At 37.2% G+C, this 26030-nt stretch overlaps 1 protein-coding gene across 2 annotated transcripts; it reads left to right on the top strand.

Annotated features, from left to right (window-relative positions):
• The first annotated feature begins 4980 nt into the window (after positions 1 to 4980).
• Positions 4981 to 21068, top strand: DIRAS2 (DIRAS family GTPase 2). Of its 2 annotated transcripts, none has more exons than XM_006131883.4 (2): positions 4981 to 5319; positions 18342 to 21068. In XM_006131883.4, the coding sequence occupies exon 2, from the start codon at positions 18387 to 18389 to the stop codon at positions 18984 to 18986; it is 600 nt and encodes a 199-aa protein (XP_006131945.1). In that variant the 5' UTR covers positions 4981 to 5319; positions 18342 to 18386; the 3' UTR covers positions 18987 to 21068. The 2 variants fall into 2 exon arrangements, with proteins under 2 accessions (XP_006131945.1, XP_075788004.1); XM_075931889.1 differs by lacking the exon at positions 4981 to 5319 and adding an exon at positions 7445 to 8147.
• Positions 21069 to 26030: the final 4962 nt, after the last annotated feature.

The raw sequence follows: 26030 nt of genomic DNA, 5'->3' as shown, positions 1-26030 counted from the left end.
TTTGCATATGATTTCCTTAATTACCTGCTCCATTATCTTCCCTGGGACAGACGTTAAACTGACTGGTCTGTAGTTTCCTGGGTTGTTCTTATTCCCCTTTTTATAGATGGGTACAATATTTGCCCTTTTCCAGTCTTCTGGTATCTCCCCTGTCTTCCATGATTTTTCAAAGATCATAGCTAAAGGCTCAGATACCTCCTCTATCAGCTCCTTGAGTATCCTGGGATGCATTTCATCAGGACCTGGTGACTTGCTGACATCTAACTTTCCTAAGTGATTTTTAACTTGTTCTTTGTGTATCCTATCTTCTAAACTTATCCTCTCTCTGCTTGTATTCACTACGTTAGGCACACCTCCAGACTTCTCGGTGAAGACCGAAACAAAGAAGTCATTGAGCATCTCCGCCATTTCCAAGTTTCCTGTTACTGCTTCTCCTTCCTCACTGAGCAGTGGGCCTACCCTGTCCTTCGTCTTCCTCTTGGTTTTAATGTATTTATAAAAGGTCTTCTTGTTTCCCTTTATGCCTGTAGCTAGTTTGATCTCATTTTGTGCCTTTGCCTTTCTAATCTTGCCCCTGCATTCCCGTGTTGCTTGCCTATATTCATCCTTTTACCTGCCTTTTGACTCTGTTAGCATGTGAGAGTTCATGGCACTGCAGCACACAAAATGGTTTCACAATATTCATTTCACATGTGATTTACAGAGCTTGGGCTTGGATTTACTCTAGTTTTTTAAGTGTTGATTCAGAAGCTGAATTAAAGGTTTGGCATTCATAATGTATAGATGGTCTTATTAGAGTCCTATACAGCATAGCAACATGTTCTTATGTTCACCCCAATTCTTCCAGCAATACTTCTAAGTAGATCCCTCTGTCTTTATAGTTAGTCTTGATATTACCGATATGACCCTTCCAATATTTATCTATATGACATTCTAACATATAACATTTAGAACTAACTTGTATTTTGTATTAAGATATAGGTTGCTTCCTTTTTTCTGTATTAAGATATAGGTTGCTTCCTTCTCGCTCTCACAATCTTCCTTTCTGTGAAGATCATTCCCTTTGTTTTAGCCAGCGTGAACTTCAATCCCTGACTATACCACCATTCTGAATTCTCATCGGCCCATATACCATATATATGAAATGTTGAAATCGTTGTTCATTTCCTCATAATATTTCCTGCAACTCTCTTTCTTTGCCTTTTTAATAGTTCTTTGTGCCACTACTTTACATGTTTTACACTCAGTAACTCCCTGCCATTATTTGTACTTTGATTGTTTGCATGCCTTATTTCTTTATTTAATTGCTGCTTTACAATATTTATTCCATGAGGAAACAGGATTTCTGAGTTTCTGGCTATTCAACATCTTACTTGTAGTTAGCTTTATTGCTGCTACAACTCCCTTTATTATATTATGAAATACATCTAAATTATCACTTATACTGTTGGTACTTAGATACTTAAAGCTACTCTTAAAGAGTCCCCAGTTTGCTTTTCTAAGTCTCCAGGTACAAATTCTTCAATGCTTTCAACATTACCTTAGTAGTGATATGTAATTGGCATATAGAAGTGATCACTTGCCATTCCATTTTCTTTATAGATTTCCCAGCTGTATTGTTTGTTGCAATTCTCAGATCTAAACATGAAAAGGTTCCATCCATCCACCTAATTAAACCTAGTAGGTGCTCCACTATTGAGTATTACCAGCTTGTGCATGTCAATTAACTGTTCCAGACATTTTGTTGTTATAATCTGTTTTCCTGCTTCCTCCCAATTCATTATGGTTATTAAGGTCTCCACAAATAATGTATGGGCCTTTTACACCTTTAACTAACTTTTCCAGTTCTGGATTGTGTAGTTTTTCACATGGGTTGTAAACAATACAGATTTCGATAAAGGTGCTAATATTCTGCAGCCTAAGCTCAAAAGTGTTGTACTCAATTTCTATATGTCTATTTCAACATAATTAAGACTGTCTATTCATGAATATACAGAGTCCTCCTTATCTTGTAATTTCTCTATCAGTTCTGATTACATTATATCCTGGAAGTCTAAATGTACATTTTCTCACTAACCATATTTCTTGTATACATATCATATTAGATATGTCTTCCATTTCAAGAACAGTTTTCTTTAATTCCTAACTATGTATTATTAAACTATGTGCATTCCAGCAAAAAACTATTAGAACCATGTTGTTTAGACTACACTGTTACTTAAATGTAAAATGTTATGACTGCAGTCTATTGAGAGATGGCCTATATGGAAATACTTTTCTTCTGCTTTTGTTATAATTTTTATATTTTCAATTGTCTTCTGTTTGTAAAGTACAATTAATCAGTTCAATCATAGAAGCTGATGATTTGTTTTGCCTGTCATCAGTTTATTTTCATCTAGTCCCTTTTTATTACCTCTCCTCTCCTGAACTGCATACTGTTGTACCAGTCACTCTTTCTGCTGAGATTTCTTCACTTTTATAGTCTCTAGCCCAGCTCCTCTCTCAGTTGAATTTCATGTTCAATTAGTGTTTATCAATCCCTGGCTTCCCTCCAAGTTCATCATATAAAATTAATTGGCCCTTTCTGGTCCACATTAATGCATTTGAATTTGTATGGAATGGACACCCCATCACACATGATATCCCTTATGACACAAAAGTTAATGGTCCACTTATATAAAGGCAAAGCTCCTAATAATTTCAGTAAGGAGGTTTGAACATGCAAAAAAATCACAGGAATTCATAGCTCACAAAGGGCTTGCTCTTGTTCTTTCTCCCTTTCAAAGCAAATGGGCAAATTCCCATTGATTTTAATGACAGTGGCATCACAATTCAGATATGTAAGCTGGAAAATTATTTTTTAGAGGCTGTGTCAGCATGCCAATGCAGAAACAGCTAAACTGAGTCTGGAGAAGTACTATACATTTCTGAGTCTGATTCAAGCATTAGGGCCAAATTTCACTCTTACACTGGAGTGGGATTGCACTGAAAGCATAGGGTGACTTGCTGCAGGGCCTAGAGTACTACACTTAGCTATGGAAAGTGCTTATTGCAGAGATGGTCACAATTATCCAATACAACAAGGTATTGCCTCCAAGATAATTAACAACTAATCCTAGACTCATTATGGATTTAATTGTGGTTTAGCTACCAAGTCCTGAGCCATGGACAGTGCTTAGCTGCATTTGCCCCAGGAATCACACTGGGGCTCAGAGAGTCACAATCTCTTGTCAGGAGTCAGGTGGGGATAGGAGGTAGGAAGTTATCTGTGCCAGCCCCAAATTTTGTTCAGATTATTTCCTCCATGCACATTAAAATGATCATAATCTGGTAAAATGCCTACTGACACACACACATTTCCTGGAAAAAGCCTTTACTGTCTGTGTTCAGCTGGTGCCCATTAAGATTAATAATGGAGTCATGGTGAAAACAAAACCTTACAAAAGAAGTGTGTGTGTCATTGAGCTCATCCATCAGTAAACTCAGCCACAGTGAGTTTACCACTTGCCCCCTTCAGCAGGCATGCAAAGCCTGAAAAGTGAACTCTTGAAGACCCATTGTGAGGGGGCAGACATAGCATAGAAAGGATCCTCCATGGCACATAACACCTGCACCCTACAGAACCCGTGTTCCACAGTGGCAGGCTTAGAAGCATCATTCGGTATAGGGACTGGCACAGAGGCATCACAAGTTACTACGCACACTTACAGATCTCAAGTTTTGTATGAAGGGTTGGAGTTAGAATACACTGGTGCTCCATGCCCTGCTGCTGGGTTATGGAGAGATTCCTTCCCCCTAAACTATATACACAGCCAGCTTTTGTGGCGGCTTTTGCAATAAATACTGGGAACTGGTCCCGAACAAAACACTTTCCTGAATTCCACCTAAGCGCATGTTATTAGTGTACAAATGAAAGAGTAAAAGACATTAGATCAGATTTTCACAACTAATCATGGAGACTAACTTTTAGGCCTGCACTGGTAATTCTTTCACTTTAATATGGTGACTGTTTGGCTATGTCTAGACTGCAAGCCTCTTTCGAAAGAGGCTTTTTCGAAAGTATCTTTTGAAAAAGCCTCTTTCGAAAAAGAACATCTAGACTGCAAGCGGAACTTTCGAAAAAGCAAGCCACTTTTTTGAAAGAAAGCAGCGAGTGAGTCTGGATGCTCTCTTTCTAAAAAGGCCTGTTGGCATTCAAGAACACCTTTTTTTGAAAGAGCACTTTCGAAAAAAGGCGTTCTTCCTCGTGAAATGAGGTTTACCGCCATTGAAAGAAAAGCCACGTTCTTTCGATTTAATTTCGAAAGAACGCGGCTGCAGTCTAGATGCAGGTGAAGTTTTTTCGAAAAAAGGCTACTTTTTTCGAAAAAACCCTGAGTCTGGACACAGCCTTTACAAAGAAAAATAACACTTTTTTACTTGTTTCCCCAACTCTCCCTCTCCCATAAAAAACAAAACAAAACAAATTAAAAATCTCACTTGCTTCGGGGAGTAGTATATTGCAAGGCTGCATTAGATTAAAAGACCAAAAAGTGTTTTTTCTTTCATTTATAATAAATAATTTTAATGCATTTTTTAAATAAATCTTTGCCATCAGGGGCCAGTTCCTCACTTGAAGTAGATCAGAACAGCTCAGGTAAACAAGTGGCGCTACACTGATTTACATGAGTTGAGGACAAGTCCAAGTAGGGATTGGTGAGCTTTCTAAAGGTAAAAGGAAAGTGCTTGTTCCATATTTAGCTGTTTAGAAAAGGAATGTGTGGGTGCATAGATGCATATGTACAGCCGTTTTAAATTACAAAATACTAAACGGTTGGAGGATCTAAAATTATTAAATACAAGACTAATTGTACAAATAAAATCATATTTGGTAAAGTGACCAGAAAATTCCAGCCCTTAAATCATATCTATGTTCCACAGTTACTCAGTAGGTGGCACTTAAAAGCTTAGATCAGCTTTGCAGTCGCCATTTAGGTACCAGCAGCAGCTGAAGCTGAAGTCAGTCCATCTCTGAGAGCAGAGGGTGTGTGTTTGTGTGTGGAGGGAGATTGCAACCAAGCCAACAAAAGCACACAGCCCAGGCACCCAGAGAGAGAGAAACTAGACTAGAACCAGATTAGCAAGAGCACTGGCAACAAAACAAGGATCAGACAGCAGCAACTAACAAGAGACAAGAGAGAAGCAAACGACTGAGATAAACCTCTTTATTTAAAAACAGACAGCTTTCTCTCAGAGAAACCCACAACTGAAAGGCTGTACTGCTGGTACTATGACAGGCAAAAACTGAAGAGCATTTGGCAGAGTTCTGTTCCTTCTCAGGTAATCTTCTTAAATCATTTTTTCTACCCAGCATTGTATAAGAAACACTAGCTATGTATTGATATAAGGTGCATTTTATTTTTCTTAGCCAAATCCAGCAGTAGTTCTTCAGGCAAAAGTCCCACTGAAGTCAAAGGGAATTTTGTATGAGTGAAGACTGCAAGATTTAGCCCTAACTGCATATCTTATGCAGATGAGGTGGCAAGTATTGGCCAGCGTAGAAAAATATTTGTTAGCATAGTGGGATATCAGTAACTGCTTTGTATCAACATTTGAAAAATTCATTCAAACACGATGGGCTAAATTCTGCCCTCTTTTGCACTGATGCAACCCATTGGTCACAAAAATGTTGCTCTGGTTTAAATGAAGACATTTAACCATTTCTGATGAGGGAAGTAGGGGGAGGGGAAGATATTGAGCTTGAATCAAATAATGCTAAGATATTCTTTTTAAAAGAAATAGAACTAAATTTTAGACAACTTTTGAGTATTCCTGTTGAAGGCTGACTATTTTTTTTAACTCAGCAGCTCGACTTACTCTGATTGCTATGTTCTCTGTAAAATGTAGGCTGTTTTATATATATACTGCAATACACAGTCACAATGGTGAGAAAGTTGATGATACAGCAACAAGATTTAAGTAATATCCTTAAAAGCATTTTCTTTTTAAATACACACACATTTATATGCACTAAATATGTATTTGCCTATCTGTACGTATGCAACCTATATATATATAATGCACATATGTGCACAATATGATCTATCCATCCATCCATAGAATTGTATGTATTGATATACACACAGATATCAATATAAATGCAACTTCATGGCTACCTTTGCCTGGGTTTTTAAATTCCACTGAATCTAAAGTATTTACAGATCCTATAGTTTTTAGATTTGGGTCAGCTGGCCATTTTGGTATTTCTTTCCTGACAAATTGCTGTTTCTAGGGTATAGTGAATTGTCACCCAGGATTCCAGGCACATTAACTGTACATTTTATTGGTCAGTTCTTGGGGACTGACAAGTGTGTCATTGCTAAGCACTGTAAAATAAGTGATACCACATGATTCCATCCCATCTCCCATTGTATGTGGACAGTTCAAATCGATGGTCAGTGTTTTTTTAGGGATACACAGCTGTGAATCTATTGCCCTGTGAATCCAAAAGTCTGGGGAAACATTTGAAGGGACATCCTGCTATTTTGTCCTCAACCCTGGGAAGACAGAAGTCCTACTATTCAGTAGATGTTGTCAATAGCAGGTGTTCTATTCTTTGTGTCTCTATTTGTGAAGGCATTTGGTCAGAAAGATTAAGAACCTTGGTATCAGTTTGGGTCATGCCCTCTGCATTTAAAGCCAAGAATTGAAGTTATTTTCCCCTGTTATGCTGCATTTTGGCTTATGCCAAGATAGTCGAATAGCAGAAACACCTGCCTTTGTGACCCTGAAGCTCGATCACTGTAATAGCCTTTTCAAAGACCTCTCAGGAAAAATGCACCAACATTTGGAACTCATGAATGCTTACCAGTTTGAGCTATGTCAATTATATTACATCTGACTGTCGTCTCTTTGCTGACTATCTTTGCAGTGATGGATTCAAATATGAATTGGCACTGCTTGTTTTTAAAGCTTCTGTTGGCGTTGGCTTTGGTCGTACCTTCATGACCTGTCTGCTCATGGAGCATTGTGCTGAAACGTATTTGTGCTTACATATCTGATCATTGGAAGGTCCCACCATCATGTCCAAAGCCAGCAGATGACCACACTTTTGTTGTGGTTTGATGTGGAATGCCTTCCCCCACTGAAATCTCTCTCACTTTCTTTCCATCGCTCTTTTAAAAACACCTCAATTTTGCATTGAGCATTTGAGGATCTCTGTTTATCCCCTCCCCTTTTCAATAAGACCCTTCATTGTCTTTGTGTGCATGTGTAATTCAAAAGGGACATCATTTTATTATACCATATTGTTTGTATTTTGCTGGGCCTCTCTATGAATGCTTTCATGATAGAGGCAAAACTTCTAAAGTCATTGTACACATTTGTGTACTTTGATCCTAAGCAGAGTATTTACACACCCTGGTTGGAACTTCTCTCACATTAGAAGATATGGTCTGTGGGTTACTACCTGTCTTATATGTTGACATGCTATTCAGTTTTCCAGATTTTTTTCTTTTAATACATTTCATGATGCTTTACTCAAGCAACATCAATGTTACAGTCTAGACCCATGAGGGGAGGAAAAGAACACCATGCATTTGTGAAAGCTGTTGCATGGTGATAGAAATATATATTTTCCCCCCTTTTTAAACATACATTCTAGTAAAAGGCACCTCATCCACAGCAAAATGTCACCTTTAAAAAAAACAGTCCATTAGGTTATCTTCACTTTCAGCATAGCAAGAAAAAAAAAAAGGTGATCAGGAAACATCTGTTTTCTGGGGGTTATAGTTAAGTTTCACATGGAACTAGGAATCAATTATCTTATTTGTAATCTTGCCAGTAATTAGAATAAGAACTTTCAGGTGAGATCATGTTTTAAAACTAAGTTGAACCATGACCTATTTTCTGCTTGAGAGTATTAAATAGAATAATCCAAGCACTAAGCCCTTTCCCAACTCTTGTACAATGCTTGATTAGGATGTGAAGAAAAAGAAGAGCAAAATTTATCAGCACTTTAAAATAAGGAAGAGACTGCTACTAGTGACATGAAGATCCTAATTTCCTCTCAAACAATGAAAGTCAGCAGCAGCTCCTTTGGAGCAAATGAATTTAACAGTAGAGGGAAAATGATGCAACAGAGATTAGTCTCCCAGATTTCCTAAAATGTAGGAATGCTGCCAAACTTGGTAGCAGTGGAATGCTGCCTACATAATAGTTATTGCAGTTACCGGGGTAGTTTTTTGTTGAGACTGAATAGTGGTGGCACTGAAACATTTGCTTCCTTTTATTTTCCTGTTTTTTAAGATGGATGTGTAGCAAGGCAACAGCATGCGAAAAGCACATCCATTTCTGTGTTGTGGAAGGTGCTTCCATTTAATGTCTACTAACTGACTTAAAAATCAATGCCATGAACAGTTGAGATTAAAAAACAAACAAAGTGTAATTCTATGATTTCTTCTCCACACAAAAATAATTGGGTTTTTCTCTTATCCAAAAATGTCAGTTTCAACTGTCAAATCTCAGCTGCAGCTGATACAAATAACTGAAATATTGTTACAAGCCCCTAAGGAGAAAGATGGTCTCCTTAAAGTCTATCAAGTTCCTTCAACCAAACATTAAAAACGTTGGCATAGAAAAACCACTGAAAGTATGTTTCATTGTATTTAATTTACTTATTTATATTTTAATATAATTTAGTCTTATTGATAAGTTTGTTTTTAATTCATATGTCTCCTTTCTTGGTAACACTGGCAGAAATGAGAAGAAATATAGTGAACATACCTATATTTACCTCAACCACAGAGAAACTACTCAATGCTAACTTAACACACACATTTTTATTATTCTTTATTTTTAGTAAACAAACAGTCTTCAGTTTTCTGAATTTCAAAGGCTCCAAAGGGAAGAGATGTGGGTTTTTCAAAATAAATGAACATGTTTGTTAAAGAAATATAAACTTAGTAAACAAATTTAACTTTGCCAACTTGCCAGAGTGAAGAGGAAGAAAACAAATTCTTAGAACAATTAGAAACCCATTACTATATTGCTATGTAAGAATCTACAAATTATACACAGATCTTATCTCAAATCCTTGTTTTACAAGTTATAGTTTTAATCACTGTATTGATTATTTGGTATTTTGTCCAGGGGTTTATCATGTGAAATTCAGAGAGTAAGACAATAAATCAGGTTCCAATACCGTAACTCAGGCTGAGAAATAACGTATGCCACATATAGCACAATTGACTTTAATGGGACTATTCTGGAGTAAGTTCTATTCAACATGAATAAAGGTATCAGAATCTGACGCAGTGTTCATGTTAATCATCACTGTCTTCCTAGCAATAGAAAATAAAATGTGTTATGATTTTTCATAAGAATGAGCCAAATGCTGTAGTCCTATTTGTAACTATTCTGCTTTCACTGAAGATCTGGACCACTATTTTTCTGTCGTAACAGTGAAATTAAACTATTCAGGAATAAAGAACTGTGAGGCTAGAATAACCAAAATAGCTGTTTTTCTTCTCTTATTTCCTCTAATGAAAAGAAAATAGTCTGAAGTATTTATATATATATATATATATATATATATATATATATATATATATATATATATATATATATATATATATATATATATATATATATATATATATATATATATATAGCGTGTTAGTATAGAGTTGCCAATTCTTGTGATTTTAATCATGAGTTTCACAATATTTGGTGTTTAGCTCATTCTAGTCAATTTGTCTAGATGCATAAACTTGCACATTGAGAAGTGTTTGCAAGATCAGTGCCTAAAACTGATCCAGCAGTTCTTACTCAAACAAAACTTTCACTGAGTAAGGACAGTAACACTTACCATGTGCTTTAAGTTAAATTGAGACTTAACTGCATTGCTGAATCAGAGCCAAAATTATTAAAGCTTTTAAAACATTTACTAGGTTAAGAAACTAAAAATTAATATGGGATTTGTTGAATTGGACTCATGCTGGATAATATTAGTTTGCCTTTTGCTTTTGTCATTTTATGAAACAGGTTCATATTTACAAGTGCGTTTCTCTAGTGCTCAATCCTCTATAATGCTGTCTGATCACAATCTAACAAAGCACTTAAATTCATTCTTAAAGTCTCATGATCATAACCTGCCTCTCTCTTTACTATGTCTAACTCTTGCCAATTCTTTCAGCATCAGCTTATTAAAATATCACCTTTCCTATCCCTCCACAGAGCTAAAACTCTTGTCTAGGCTCTAATCATCTTGAGTCTCAATTACCGATACATGTTTCTCTCTGGATTTGACAAATGTAATCTTGCCCTACTCACTTTCCTCCAGAATGCTGGAGCAAAGATCATTTTCCTACCCTGTTTCCATGTCACCCCTTTTGACTTCCTCCATTAGCTTCCCTTTCTCCATTGTATCAACCAGAAGCTGCTTGTCTTCACTTTCAAGGCCCTTATTCACCATCAAGATGTTGATTCCCTCCTCTGATCAGCTCCCAAGTCCAGCCTCTGCTGCCCACTTTCAAACAATCACCGTTGTACTTTCTCTCACGCTATTCTTCCTGCTTCGGAGACATTCTTCATAAACATCCATACAGCTATTTCATTGTCCTCCTTCAGAACCCCTTTTAAAACTCTTCTCTGCCTTAATGCCTCTAAAAATTGATAAATAGGCTACTGGTGTGCTGAGACACAGCTTATCTTGCTGACCAATATCATCTTTGTGCCTGTATTTCCATCTCTCTCCATCTTCTGTTTCTTGTCTTAAACTTGGATTTTGAGCTCTTTGGGGAAGGGAGTGTCTTTTTGTTATGCATTTTTATAGCTCCTGGAACGATGAGATCTTGGTCCATGAATATGGCTCCAACCTGCTATGGTAATACAAGTAACAGCCTTCACCACAAGTGACATCCTTCTGGGTTAATAATTAGTCAAGATTTTATCATTATGATTCCAATTTAGTTTGCCCTTGGCAGAGGGATCACACTCAGAAAATCTCCTCTATACAATATTTCAAATAGTTTTAAAGACATTAATTTGGGATAGTATTTGGACTTTTCTTAACCATATAGCTGTAAACATTTTTTCTACACAATTAAATTCACCTCAGGAGAAATGCTATGCATTGGAAATGATTGGTTCCTCCAAAAAAACCACAGAAAATTAGTGAATGCGGATTGAAAACGTGATAGTTACTTTGCTAAAACAAGGCATAGCTTCTGTGATCAAGGAATGATATAGCTGCAGGGTTCTGCCCTCTTTTAATGCTCATCTGTCTTTAAGACAGCAGTTTAGGACTCCTGTTCTTTAAAAAACCCCAAACACTTTCTATATTAAAGTCATTGTTTTATTTGCATATTTTGAGACAAATTCTCCATTGCAATATAAACACTGTATTCTGCATTGCAGATGAAATCAGCTATAAAGCTAGGGTATTGAGCCTGAAAAGATCATCCCAGTTCAAGATATATGTTCTGGGGGCTTGTGCAGGCGTTATGATCTCCCCCTTCTTGCTGCTATCCGAGTAAGGAAGATAAGTGGTAACAAGAGAGTGTGTGGCCACTCCAATTCATTGAGGGTTTTTTTTAAGTGATTATGCTCATCTAAATCTTCTGTAAAGACATACATATACCTAGCTGTGGTTTTGACCCTATAGGACTGTTATCAACCCTTTGGCAGTTTTAAAGTCTTACGGGGGAACAATCCAGAATAAATCAGTGTAGTTCACAAGTAAACGTTAAGCAACTTGTGTACCCCCTTCCTACACAATTTACTGTGTGCAGTTTTGACATAGCTAAGCCTTTGAAGTAGTTTGAGTCTGTGCATCTTACAATATATGTGGAGTAGAAGACATCACTTATTCTCAAAAAACAAGCAAAATTATTGGAGAGCATTCCAGACAGAAGACCCAGAGCTATATTTTGATTTCCCTGTATAGAAACTAATACTCTCCACTGTGAATTCAGATTATTCTACTTACCTCCTAACTTGATTCACTTACAAGCCAGTTAGTCAGTACTACCTGTCCCATTCACCACAATTTGATTGTGAGTACCTTTCATCAGGAACCCTGATCCTAATCTCACTTTTGCCCAGAGCTCCTGAACAAAACTTTTGTAGTCTACAAGCCTCTACCAATCACTGATCCAATTAGTAAGGCCCTTCCTCATCCCACGCACAAGATAATATTTCCAGTGACTATGTCAAAGCAATTCTAAATTCAAATTAATTATGATCTTTCTAGTGTCCAATAATATAACACCATTTGGTCACATGACCCAGCATTTTCAGAAATAACCACATTTCTAATTGCTGCACCCCTATGAACTTACACAAAAATCAACTGATTTCCTTTTTAGCTATATTGTTTCCACTATTGACAGCTTTTTTTTGCTATATGCATGCCTTATACCCAGTATTCACAAACAATATTAAATCAGACTGAGTTATAGTCCTGATTTTACAAAGTATTTGTAAGCACTTACTTACCTCCATCTCTATGCAGAAAAGTACTTTTGCGACTGCTTAAATACTTTGCTGAATTAGGACCTAAATCGCATGAACAGACTCTCACTTTGTCTCTATAATGTCAATATTTTATGGGCACCAACTATCTGACCATTGCCCCTTCTCCATGATACACCAACAAGCACATCAAAGGCTATTAAATTTTGGGATACACAACGAAGATTTGGTGTTAGTTGCTCGTACAACATGCCCATTATTCTTAAAGATAATAATGTAGCACTCTCTTTATGTTGGCTGAACACCTAACACTGGGTGGGATTCCTGGCCTGTGGAAAATACATAGGAGTGCCTGAATAAACAGATGTGCTTGAGAGATCTCCTATCACTTATCCTAAGAAAAACTAAAAATTAACAAATATTGATCAATGGAAAAAACTCTAAAGCCTAATCAGTTTTTTAAAGATACTGATATCCTCATCCCCAGGGTGCCTATCCACATGTCCTTTTCCACCCAAAATTTAGCATTGCTGTGGTGGTTGTCCCAATCATGCATTAATGTATCTCAAAAGAATGTAATTACTCAAGCTGGAATTTGCAAGCACATAGGGTTTGACAACTGTGCTCTTATAAAAAAGTACCAGGGGATCTTTAAGGACCAGGGTCTTTTATTATACCTCATCTGAAAGTTAACATCTCCAAAAAATGTGACTCTCTCACCATGCTGTCACTCTCTACTGGCTCAAAGGACACCTAACAAGTCACCAGCTTCTTTTCTTGCGGCATCTATGTGTTCCTTAGAGGTTTTCCATCCTCTTGCTGATCCTGCTGACTAGCTTGTGAGATCTGACAGCATAAGGAAGAATGGCTGCAGGCAGAGAGAATGCATAGCAATACTGTTAAGAGGTTCCTGAAATAGACGTCATTCTGAATTCTATATTGCATTGCAGGCATTAAGAAAACCCTGAGAAATTACAGGTTAGCTGGTTTAATGATTTTTTTTTTGCATCATTTAAAATGATCTGACCAAAGCTATGGTATGATTGTGCTTTGAGGTCCCTTTGTCATCAACATATGAAGGATTGTGTTACATTTTGGAAATTCCTATTCTTGGGTACATCTACACAGCAGTGTTATTTTGGAATAATTGACATTAATCCAAAATAATCTAGTCTGTGTCTACACTACAAGCAGTTATTTTGACATAATGTCAAAATAATGTCAAGCCGGAGAACTTCTTACTCAAACTCCTGTAATCCTCATTGTTTGAGGAGCAAGAGAAGTTGGAGGAAAAGTGCTCTATTTCAAACTTCCTACTGTGTAGACAGTGCCAAAAACTGAAATAAGCTATTTTGACTTAAACTACACAATTGACGTAGCTCAAGTTGCATAGCTTATTTAGGCTTTAGCACTTCTCTATAGAAGTACTCCTTTACTTTAGAGAAGTTAGCTTCATAATAGTTGAAATATATCAGAAACCTTCGTTTGCAAAGGTATATTAATAATACATAAGAGAGACTTAACTCCCCCCCCCCCCCACCTCATCCATTGTCTAGTAGCCTGCTGGGAAGCATGAAGTTTCCAGCATGGAGAACAATGTTAAAACATGGTAATTATCAATAAGTGGATTAACAAAGAACAGTTATAAAAACAAGGCAACTTGCCATAGTAGCTTATCAAAGCGGGAGCAGAAGATGACAAAACACACAAGCACCAGTTTTGTTTTCTGTCTTTTCAGTGAAACGGAATGCATGAGAGAATTTTAATGATTCATTTGGTCTTGCACTCTACATACCATGTCCCGACCTGATGTGACTTAGCTAGTAGCTTTGTAATGTACTTAAATACTGTGAAGAAAGACAGGAGTTATTTTTAGTTAATATTTTCTCCTGGCTGAGATTCTGCTCGAACATATAACTACATTGCCAATAGCAGTTTGAAGATAATCTTTCTGCTGATAAAAATTGGAACTAACAATTCCTGTGCCAGAGGCGTGGCGGGTTTGCAGAAATGTTGGTGGCACCTGGAATGCCCAGGGCCTGCACCTGCTTAAGGCTCTGGGAGGGATTTGGGGTCAGGGAGGGTTATAGATCTGGGAAAGAATTTGGGTACTGGGATAGCACAGAGGATTGGGGTACAGGAGGGGTAGGGTTGCAGGTTCTGGGAGGGATGCATTTGTGTTCTCCATTTTCTCAGTAGCACAGATTAACCAACCACTTACTCTGTCTCACAAAAGCTTTTCTTCCTTTCCCATCCTTCTTCTAGTACTCTACTGTATTTTCTAAGCCACTCTGTGTTGTGTTCCTGAAGTCCATACTTTCACTAGACTATCCTCCCAAGTTGTTGGTTCCTCCAATTTTGTTAATGCAATAAAATATCAAGAGACAGTATTAATAAATAGAATAAAGGGAAAGTGGATAGCAGTGAATATAAATTAAGAGTTACAGTGCAAATAATTTAATAAGGAATTCCAAAAAAGAGGATATAAGCAGAGCATGTGGCCTACTACTCTCTGTAAGTGTGGTCACTCTTAATTATCAGTCTTTTCAAGGAAACTGGATGAAAATTGAAAACATGAGTTCTAGAGGATTCCAAATCCACAATCAAAAAAAGATAACATTGACTGAAAGCCCATCCTGGTTCACTGGAAATGTGAAGGTAGTAATTAGAAATAAAAAAGCAGTATAAAACAAATGGGGAAAAGTGGAGTGAATAGCAATCAATATAAACGGGGAATATAGATAATTGATAAAATGAAGACATCAGGGAAAAATTCACAGCTGACAGGAGTAAGAATATAAGGAAATTTATAAAGTATATTAGGAACACAAGGAATCTTATAAATAGTATATGTCCAGTACTAAATGGAAACTGTATAACTTAATAATGATCCAGAGATGGAAGTGCTCACTAAATATTTCTGTTCTGTATTTGGAAAGCAGGAGGAAGATAATGTGCCTGGATCTCATTTGTACTTTTTAGTCTATTAGTAACCAAGGAGGCTGTTAAGCAGCAGCAGCAGCATCTACAGAGATAAGCACTTTAAAAATCAGCAGATCCAGATAATTTGCACCCCAGAGTCCTAAAAGAACTAGAAAAGAAAGACTCAGATACACTCATGTTAATTTTTAATAAAATAGAGGGGAAATTCTAGAGGACTGGAAGGCTACACCTATACTGCAACGTTATTTTGGTATACCGGAGTATTCTGAAATAGCTATCCCAAGTCTTCTCCATTATTTTGGCTCTCTATTCCAACGTCCCTGTAAACCTTATTCTACAAGGAGTAAGGGATGTTTTGGATAGCACTTTATTTCAAAATTATAAGCTATTTCAAAACAGAATCAAAATAAGATATGCAATTTGCGTGGCTTAAATTTCTTTTTCGAGTTACAGTGCAGTATAGATGCACGGAAGAGTACTATCAATATTGCGACTATTGAAAAAGGGAAAATGGAATTGCTTGTTCATCTAACATCAGTGAAAAAGCTGATGTGGGATTTTGACTAAAAGAAGTAAGGGAGAGGAATATAATTAATGCCAATCAACCTGGGTTTATAGAAATAGGTCTTTTCAAACAAACCTGATTTCATTCTTTGATATTACAAATTTGGTTGATAAAGGTAACTGTAGAGATATAAAGTATCAGAGGGGTAGCTGTGTTAGTCTGAATCTGCAAAAGCGGTGAGGAGTCCCGTGTCACCTTATAGATGCACCTACATGCATCTGACGAAGTGGGTCTTTGCCCATGAAAGCTTATGCTCCAACACTTTGGTTAGTCTATAAGGTGCCACAGGACTCCTCACCGCTTTTGTATAGATGTAGTAAACAGACCTTTTAATTATTTGATTTAGGACCATGAAATATTCTGATTTAAAATTAGAACAATAAAATATGAATACAACATGTGTTGAATGGATTTAGACAACTGGCAAATATAAAAAGTTAGCTCTCAGTGGAAAATCATCATCGAATGGGGGCAAAGGTTCTAGTGTTCCAGAGGGGTTCCAATAGGTTCTAAGACCAAAGAACCTAAGTCTTGCCTGCAGAATGGGGGACTTGAGTTGGGAAATCTTTGGATGTATAAACAGGGAAGTAGTGAATAGGAACAGGGAGTTCCTATTCCAAACAGGATTTTACCTGTGTGTATGAAATTGGTGAGATGGATACTAAAATAGTGGGGATACAGAACGATGATGAAAAATTGGAGAGGATGAAAAATACTCACCAACATGATTTGAAGGTTGGTGAAAGTACTGATAATGAGAAGCTTAAAGAGCTGGAGCTGTTCAGTTTATTGAAAAGAAGACAGAGCTGACTTGACTACAGTGTGTAAATACTTTCACAAGAAAAAATACTAAGTACCAAAGAGCTCTTTAATTTTTTTGATCAAAAGGATAACAAGAGCCAATGATTAGAAAATGAAACCAGGCATTCAAATTGGAAATAAGGAGAAAATTCTCAATGTCTTGAAGACATGCCTTTTTGGAAGCTATGCTTTAGTGAAACAAGTTATTGGGCTCCACACAAAAATAACTGTGTGGAATTAAATGGCTTATGATACATACAATGTCATACTACACAATCTAAGGGTTCCTGTCTGTCCTTAAATTGAATTAAACTATAAACTAACTTTACTTTCTTCTGTGCTTTACCTTTTACTCCAGTTTGTCACTTCTTATACCTGCATAAATCTTATTTTGAAATGTAGATACATTTTGTATCATTAAGGGCCTGACAAACATCCACAGATGTGAACAGGAATCTTTCTGTTATTTTATAAATAATCAATCATAAAGTCAGCAGGATTTAGCCCTTAGATGAACCTTTGATTACAGCTAAACTTTCTCTAATTCTGGAATTACCATAGTTAAGAGAACCTTTGGATTCCTCTTTACTGATGTAATAAATTATTATTATAACCAGATTTGTAGTTAATTGCTTAGGGAGAGATTTTTGGTGAGAGGTAAACTTGTTAAATCTGCTTATCTTCAAGGTTGACAGTGAAACCATTATCAAATATAACATGCATTCTGATCCCTTTGCAGATGTGACAATATGGTTTTTTTTCAAAATTGTATGAAGACGCAGATATCTTCCCCCCCCCCCCCCCCCCCGGTAAATTGAGACAAATATTATCATGCAAAAATTCTAGAATGCAATAACCAAACTCTGAATCAAAGAAAATAGTTTCCCTCTTGAATGATAAATGAGCTTGATCGTTTAGGTAATAAAACAGTATTTGAGGTAAAACCAAAATGGTGAAAACCCCCAAAGAAAAACATGAAACACTAAATGCTATTAATGAGAGACTCACATTTATTCATTAGCTTCAAGTTTTGCTTGTGAAAAGTGTGAGTTGTACTGCAATGGAGACAAATTCTCTAGTCACAGAAGAGGAATAGCATGTGTTGGACATGCTCACACAGACCGGTCTCCTCATCAGTATGTTTCAATTATGACTCAAAGGATGTTCTCTTTGCATGAGCTTATAACTCTATCCTTGTACCCAATTCAGACTTTTTGTAGGCGGACTATCATCATGGAAGTCAACTGGATGGGTATTTTTTGTGCTGGTATATTTGCCCACTAGTAACTGGACTTAAAGTTACCACATTCAGTTTACAAAGGCCATCAAATAGCACAAGATGGCCATAACTTCCATCCATTATCAACCTGCACTGGACTGGAATGCACATTGGACTGGAATCCAGAAGCAGTGTTGAGATAAATTGCCCTACAACCCACAATCAGTCTTGTTGAGTCAGTATGCATTATTAATATGCATTACTTCAGTGACTTTCTCACTTCACTTACTGAAGAAGATATAAAGCATTTTCCCTCCCCCTGAAAGCTGTATTAATATTTTGTTACATTTTCTTTCCTAGGTTGTTTTTTTTCCCCCTAGTTGAGCATCAGATACACTGAAAAGCATGCCTGAGCAAAGCAATGATTACAGAGTGGTGGTGTTTGGAGCTGGAGGAGTTGGCAAAAGTTCCTTGGTCTTGAGGTTTGTGAAAGGGACTTTCAAAGAGAGCTACATTCCAACTATAGAAGACACCTACAGGCAGGTGATCAGCTGTGATAAGAGCATATGCACTTTGCAGATTACTGACACTACAGGGAGCCACCAGTTTCCAGCCATGCAACGTCTGTCTATTTCCAAAGGACATGCTTTCATTTTGGTTTATTCAATCACCAGCCGGCAGTCCTTGGAGGAACTCAAACCCATCTACGAACAAATCTGTCAGATTAAAGGGGATGTGGAAAGTATTCCAATTATGTTGGTGGGGAATAAAAGTGATGAAAACCAAAACCGAGAGGTGGAGAGCAGTGAGGGAGAAGCCATGGCCAAGAAGTGGAAGTGTGCCTTTATGGAGACTTCTGCCAAGTTGAACCACAATGTGAAAGAGCTGTTCCAAGAGCTGCTAAACTTAGAGAAACGCAGGACTGTGAGTTTACAAATTGATGGTAAAAAAAGTAAACAGCAGAAAAGGAAAGAGAAGCTGAAAGGCAAATGTGTGGTCATGTGAAAATTGCACTGTTATGAAGCAACCATGTCATCACATTCTTTCTGACAGAACCCAATGTGAAACCTATAGACAATGAGGAACAATGTGAAACCCTACTTACTAGTAGCTATTATGAAAGAAATACACTAGAATTTTTAAAAGAGATTACTGTTATTTGCTATAAAAATACTCCCAACAACTTAAACCATATGCTCAAGCTAGCAAATAAAACCAAGAATGAAAAAAGTAGAAAAGGACTTTTAATTTTAAAACAGAAGAAAACCAATCCATTTCTTATTAACAATACACTGCACTACCAAAGGATTGGAAGTCAGTTATTTAAGTTTATTACGCCATTTGCATATAACTGTAATGGAAGTTTATTTATCTACATAATGCAAATTTAGAAGAATAAGAAATGCCAATGAAGAAATCCAGAAAGTATAAATGCATATGGATTTAACTTAGTGTAGCCTTCAAGAACGCTGGGGATAACAAATAATTTTCTGTACAAGTCTCAATACTGACTGTTCAGGGATGGACAGTGTGGGGAGGAAGGTAACTTTGGGCTGCCAATTAAAGAACTGCCAATTAATGAACTATTGTGCATTTGGGGGAAATAAATGGGTTATGCACCTATAAGTGATAGTGATTCTCTCCACATACATATTATGTCCCTTCTTATTAGTGTTTGAACTGAACGGAAAGGGGTGGGGGGGAATCTCCTTGGGCAGCTGGAGTTCATCTCCTTCTCTCTGGGCTCAGCTAAACCATCATTTCCTGGTATGGCCTGTATCTCTGGCCCAATATATTATTCAAGAGCAAATACTTGTTTTTGGAGCATGTGAGTTTGTATAAAAATGGTGTGAAGATACAGAATTTTTTTTCACAAAGGATATACTCTGGACTCCCTCTACAAAGGCCTTGAGGGGGGGAAATATTCAGTTCAAACATTGCTGGTAAGAGCACAATATGTTGGTAGATGAACTGATGGTCTGTCAAGGTGGGGTGATGGTCTATGCCATCAGAGGAGAGAGAGAATGATTTTGCTCAGATTGCCAGATTTGCCAAATCACACTTCTGTGTAATTACTGCATCTTATGACACTATTAGATTTACTGCCTTTAAATTGGCAAAAAGGAGTTATTTATTATTTAAATTTGTGGTCTAGACTACTACGACTATTCAGGGAACCTTATTGGCAGTTTTTACTTAGATAAAACTTCTATTGACCCCATCTCCAGTGGCATTAATAGAAGACTTGCTTACATAAAGACTACAGGATTTGGCACATTAACAGTTCAGACAAAAGTGAGTTATAATGCAAAATACTATATTCGCAATAGAGAAAACCGGTTAGATGTTTTTTAAGGGGAACTGCTTTTTGCAGTTCATGGATAGAGAAAAATGTATTTAATGTGAGGCTTTAAAAAAAATTCTCCAAAGTTTACAAAAAACCACAACATGATGATTTACGTTATATCCTACAACTAGCAGCAAAACAAGGACCATCAAAGAGGAAAAAAGCACATTAATTTTTGAAGGACATTGTATATTCTACAGTTTGCACCTTAATGAACTGCTTTAAAACAGAAAGCATTCACTTTATTTTTTGCAAATATGAATGTCAAAAGCATATTACTGGAAAATGCAGTCAAGTACTAGGAAAACTAGCATGCATGTTACATTATAAATCTCTTACAAGAGCAGTTTAAATGCAGTATTCAGTTTTGAAATAATAACCTTGTTCTTAAACTGATTTTGTGTTTACCTTACACCTTCCAAACAGAAATGCAACCAGTTATTGGACAGCATGGATAGAAAAGGATTTTACCAACCTGCTGCCAGCATTGCTCCTCACAAACGAGAGAACTTAACTGTTGTAATTCTCTCTGGGTACAATCCTGGCTTTAGTGAAGTCAATGGCAAAACTATCACCAACTTCAGTGGGGCCAGGATTTCACCCTCTTATTTAATTGCAATAGATCTAAGAAATCATAACTCTGCCGCTAATTCCCAGCTGCAAGAGCTATTCTAGTTTTTCCTTTTAATCCTTAAAATGACAACATATGACAGAATAAAAAAAAAAAAAAAAAAAAAAAAGAGAAAATTGGAGTGAGTACAACAAACAAGCTTAGGCTCTTTATTCACATTTTGATATTCTCATTGAAATAAAATTCAGGATTTCTCTAGTCAATTGACGGTCTTAAACAATTCATAAATGTATGAAGGATTCTGGAATGCAGGCGGGCTATTGAAAAAATAAACCGTATTTAATGATCAGTGATGTCAGACATTTGTTAGTGGTTCAGTGGAAATTACATAGGTGTTTACTCTGTTTTGTAAAAACAATGGTTTAAGTGGTTAAAGAATCTTATCTTCCTAATTTTGAACTTCATTAACAAAAATGGAAAAATAAAGGAATGGCCATGGTTAAGAAATATTGTTGCAGCCAGCAACAAATTAAAAACAGGCCATAGACAGAGATCAATTGTATGGTAATGAACACCAATTGATGCTAGTAGACATTATGAATATGTGTCAAAGGCACTATTGTATTTGACTTGTGTCTGAGAGCTTTTTCTGGCATGCTACATTTATCTGACAACTGTATAGGAACAAACTAAAAAGTCACCTTAAAACAAAGAGACTTATTACAATATTACTTGCTTTTACTTTGAAGTTATTCATGATTTGCACTAGCAAATGAGATCTCAGTCAAACACTGTCAATATTGTTGGACCAAATACCATCCTTGACTTCAGTGGCAAACAGAGATGAGCAGTACTGTGGTGAGAGTAGACAAGTAAAACCTGTGGTTAGGCTTAAGGACCATTTCCTTTGGTTCCCAGTTGATTTCCCCTCCAACAAGATAATAAGCCATGATTTATTTCATGCACTTGCATGTATTAAAGCAAGGCCAGTATAAAAGCAATATTATTCATGGACCACTGACTAAAATAATATTTTATATCCTTGCATTGCCAATGCAGTTTATAATACTGGAATTTTCATACCTGTGAGCTAGTCAAAAATATTTGTTTTGCTAGTACTGATGCAGATTTTTCTCTCTATAGAACAACAAAAACCAAAACAAATAAGAGAAATAACGAGAAACTAGAGCTTTGTTCTATTTTTGTGTTTTACTTTGGAATGTGATACCAATATACATAAGCTCTCTAAAGATGTACATAAACAACAGAGCATATTGAATGCAGTATTGTTGTAGTTGTGTCAGTCCCAGGACTAGAGACATCAGGTGGGTGAGGTAATATCTTTAGACCAATTTCTGTTGGTGAGAGACAAGCTTTCAAGCTCATACAGCCCTCTTCCTCAGGTCTGGGAAATATAATTGAAGCGTTGCGGCTATATACAAAGTGGAACAGATTATTGAGCATAATTAGGAAGCACACATTTCAAGGGATCATTCAAGATAAAATAGCCCCTTCCCACCTCTCCAGTCTGAGATGGGAAAGAAAAAAAAAGCTATGGAGTGGGGTTGGAGGGGTTAGCAGGTTATAGATTATTATAATAAGCCACAGTGTCAGTGTCTCTATTCAGTCCCTGATTTTTGGTATCTAGGAAAGTTAAGAATTTAAACTCCTAGGATCATCTTTTGAAGGAATTGGGCAGGTTTCAATTGAGGAGGAGGATGGAGAGGTAATGTTCACTCACAGAGGACATGGTGTTTTTATATTTCATCATTTTTCTGTGCGAGTTCATTCTCCAGCATAGTGATTCTCATTTCACCCACATAGGTGTTATGAGGGCATTTAGTGCATTGGGTGAGCTACCCTGCATGTTGTGATAGGCATGTGTAGGGCCTATGGATCTTAAAAGATCACCTTAACTGTGGAGAGATGGCTACAGGTTCTGCTTTTGTTCTGGTAGGATGGGGTGCTGTTTTGAGTCAGTGTGTCCTTGAGTATGGGGAGCTTCTGGGAGGGGGGGGGGGCATTGTTTGACAACCAGTAGAAGGGATCCAGGTAAGATACCTTTCAAGAGGTGATCCCATCAACTGTGAGATGTAACTGACAACACTCCCTATGTGTTCCACTGAGGAGTAATAGGCAATAACTAGAGGTGTGCAGAAGGAGGGACTTACTGCAGCAATGTATAAACCCATGTGATCCCTCCCCCTGCCCAATGACTGGGGAGGTACTAATGGAGCACTTCACTTTGAATGGCCCCTTTAAATGTGTGTTGCTTACTTATGTTCCATCTTGTATTTAGCTGTGACACTCTCAGTACCTTTTTCAGACCTGAAGAAGAGCTCTGGGTAAACTTTTGACTCTCATCTCAATTGAAGCTGATCCAATAAGAGATATTAGCTCACCCACCCGGTTTCTCAACATATATTAAAGACCTGTAACATCAACAGTAAATTTCAGCACCATGAAAACATGACATGGACATGTCAACTATTCACAAAGCATGAATTTTAGATATGTATGTGAGATATATAGTTATCATCCAAATGTATTTATTGCCATTTCATTATCTAATATATTTTATTCAAAAGTACCAATATAAAGTCATTTGCACCTACAAGTTTCTATGTTTTCAGTGATGTTCTGAATATAAACCAGACAAAATAAAGTTTTAAATTACAAATACATGCTTGGAAAATAGCCTTCTTTATTAGTGTTAGTGGACTTGTTCCAGTCATCATTTGAATTTTTTTTTCTTGAGAATGAGCCGGGCTGCAATTCCCTGAATCAAAAGTGATTTATACAGATATCTGGCAATTACCCCAATTTGTATATATATAAATCAGACTCCTGGAAAATGTCTGAATAACGGCAACTATTTTATTGCATTATGTGCCAATGACCATATAATTGCTCTGTTACCTCCCTCCCTGTTCTCTTCCTTTATCCTAATTATCCCCTGCCTCTCTGGTATTTGCTCCAAAATTTTCCCTCTTACAATTGCAGTAAGACAAAATGATTTATAATTTCTAAGCTACTTACCTCCTCCATATAGTCCAACCAGTTGCGTGGAATCCATTAATCACTCGGCAGCTCATCTAAAAGCAGAGTTATTTTGGAAACTTCTTTACATTCAAACATGTTCTAAGATTCTCCTGCATAATAGCAGTCATGTGTCCAGTGACTATGTACAATTTTGAGACATAATGGGGCACAGACTCACCACTATAATGCCTTCTGCTGGTCATCTTGAGAAATAGTTCATTCAGCAGCATGAAGAAGATGGTGTCTTGCTCACCACTACTCTCTCACTGTCTCCATTGTCTTCATGGACCTGAATCACTCTCAGACCACAGCGTCCTCTGCAGGGCACAGCCCTCCATCTGTGCCTGCTCTGCTGGATCTCCCCACTTCTGAATGACTGACAGTTCTTGTCTCTCAGCAGTCCCTTTCAAAATGCTTCAGGACAGGTCTAATGCTCTTCACCAGCACAGCTTTTGCCTCACAAGCTGGCTTATCAGAGAATGAAAGCTGCTACACACACACACAAAAAAATCTGATTTTTATAGTTTGACTGGAAAAAACAGAAGTCGGGAACTGTAAATGCCATATTGAGTGCAAAGGATGTGGCAAATATTCTTTCCCATACATAGAAGGTTCTGAAAGAGTGGAGCTTCCTCTACAGAGGACTCATAGCTAGATGATCCTGAGAAAGACGAAGATACTATAGTAGGAAGAGAGCCTGAGACATAAGCCCTTATGAGAGCCTGATATAGGGCAGGACCTGCACACAGAATATTGCAGGAATACACATTCCTAAGAAGTGCTAGTTAGAGTACTTGCACAAACATCTTCCAATATCAAGTGATCCCAGAACATCCAGATATTAAGGATGGTGCAAAAACATTTCCCAGAAATAGCAGGAGCACACTTTTAAAAGATACAGTCAGGATGACAGTATTTTTAACAAAAATTAATTGAACCACTATGTACAAGGTGGTAACTAGTTACATTAGAGGGCAGTATCTAGCTGCCCCAAAGAGGCAGTTCTCACTTTTTTTGTATTGAGGTATAAAAATATATCTCAGAGAGAATATCTTTGTCTGGGAGGAATGCAAAATCCCATCATTCATTGAACTGGTCCATTGTTACAGGCACACATGTATTAGTGGTCTAGTAGAGTTTGCAGGATGCTAGCACCTTGCTTCATTAACAATAAGCCCATCTAATTGCCTTTGTCCCTTGACAGATATTGTGGTCATTGGGTGGTTTGCTTGAGTCACTCATGTCTGAGCAGGGCCATCAACATCTAACTACAAACACACTACATCTAAGTACTTCCCCCCTACAGCATAATCATGAGCTCCAGTTGCACTTGCTGTTTTATCTCTAGCTTTAATACAAGCTCCCAAGTACCTCATAGCTCAGCCTTTTGCTCCCCTTGCTTTTAAAGCACCCAAGCCAGTGCTATGACCGGTGCTATCAGCTGCAGCAAAGGTAGCCTGACTCATTGGGTGTAATGCTTGCTGCTAGTCACCCAGAGTGAGATTTTCAAATGCATTTAAGTATATTGATGCCTAGCTCAGTGGTGCTTAATCTACTTAAGGGCTTTTGTAAAGCCACTAGGCACCCATCTATATTTTTAGGCACCATTTAAAATCCAACCCCTACTAGCTCTCTGGTTCCCAACCACCAAATCATAATACAAGAGGGAGCGGGGTAGCAGTACAATAGAAGGATATAAATACATAGAAGTAAGTAGAATAGGTCAATGTTCTCAGTTAAAGATTTTTACTTGAGATGACTATTTCCCCCAGGAAACCCTGAGACCAGACAAAATGCTGACTTTATTTTCTAGGGGGAGAAGAATCAATAGTCAATGATCAGACCAAATTGCACTGGTGTTTGTTGCTGCTAAGAACATGACATCATCTGTGATACAGGTAAGAAAAAGAAAGGGTCATTTACTCAGGGGATTATAATCAGCACACCAAAATGGGGCTCTTTAAGCAATTGACCAATTCAGCAGCCCATGCACAAAAGCGACACTCTAAACAATTTAGTCCCTTTCTCTCAGGGAGAAGTGAGAAGACTGGTTAGTTGATTCTTACCACTCAGCTGATTTACTTGCTGT

The sequence above is a fragment of the Pelodiscus sinensis genome, chromosome 6 (assembly GCF_049634645.1).
Source record: "Pelodiscus sinensis isolate JC-2024 chromosome 6, ASM4963464v1, whole genome shotgun sequence".
In the NCBI taxonomy this organism is placed as follows: Eukaryota; Metazoa; Chordata; order Testudines; family Trionychidae; genus Pelodiscus; species Pelodiscus sinensis.
This window is presented reverse-complemented; position numbering and strand designations above follow the sequence as displayed.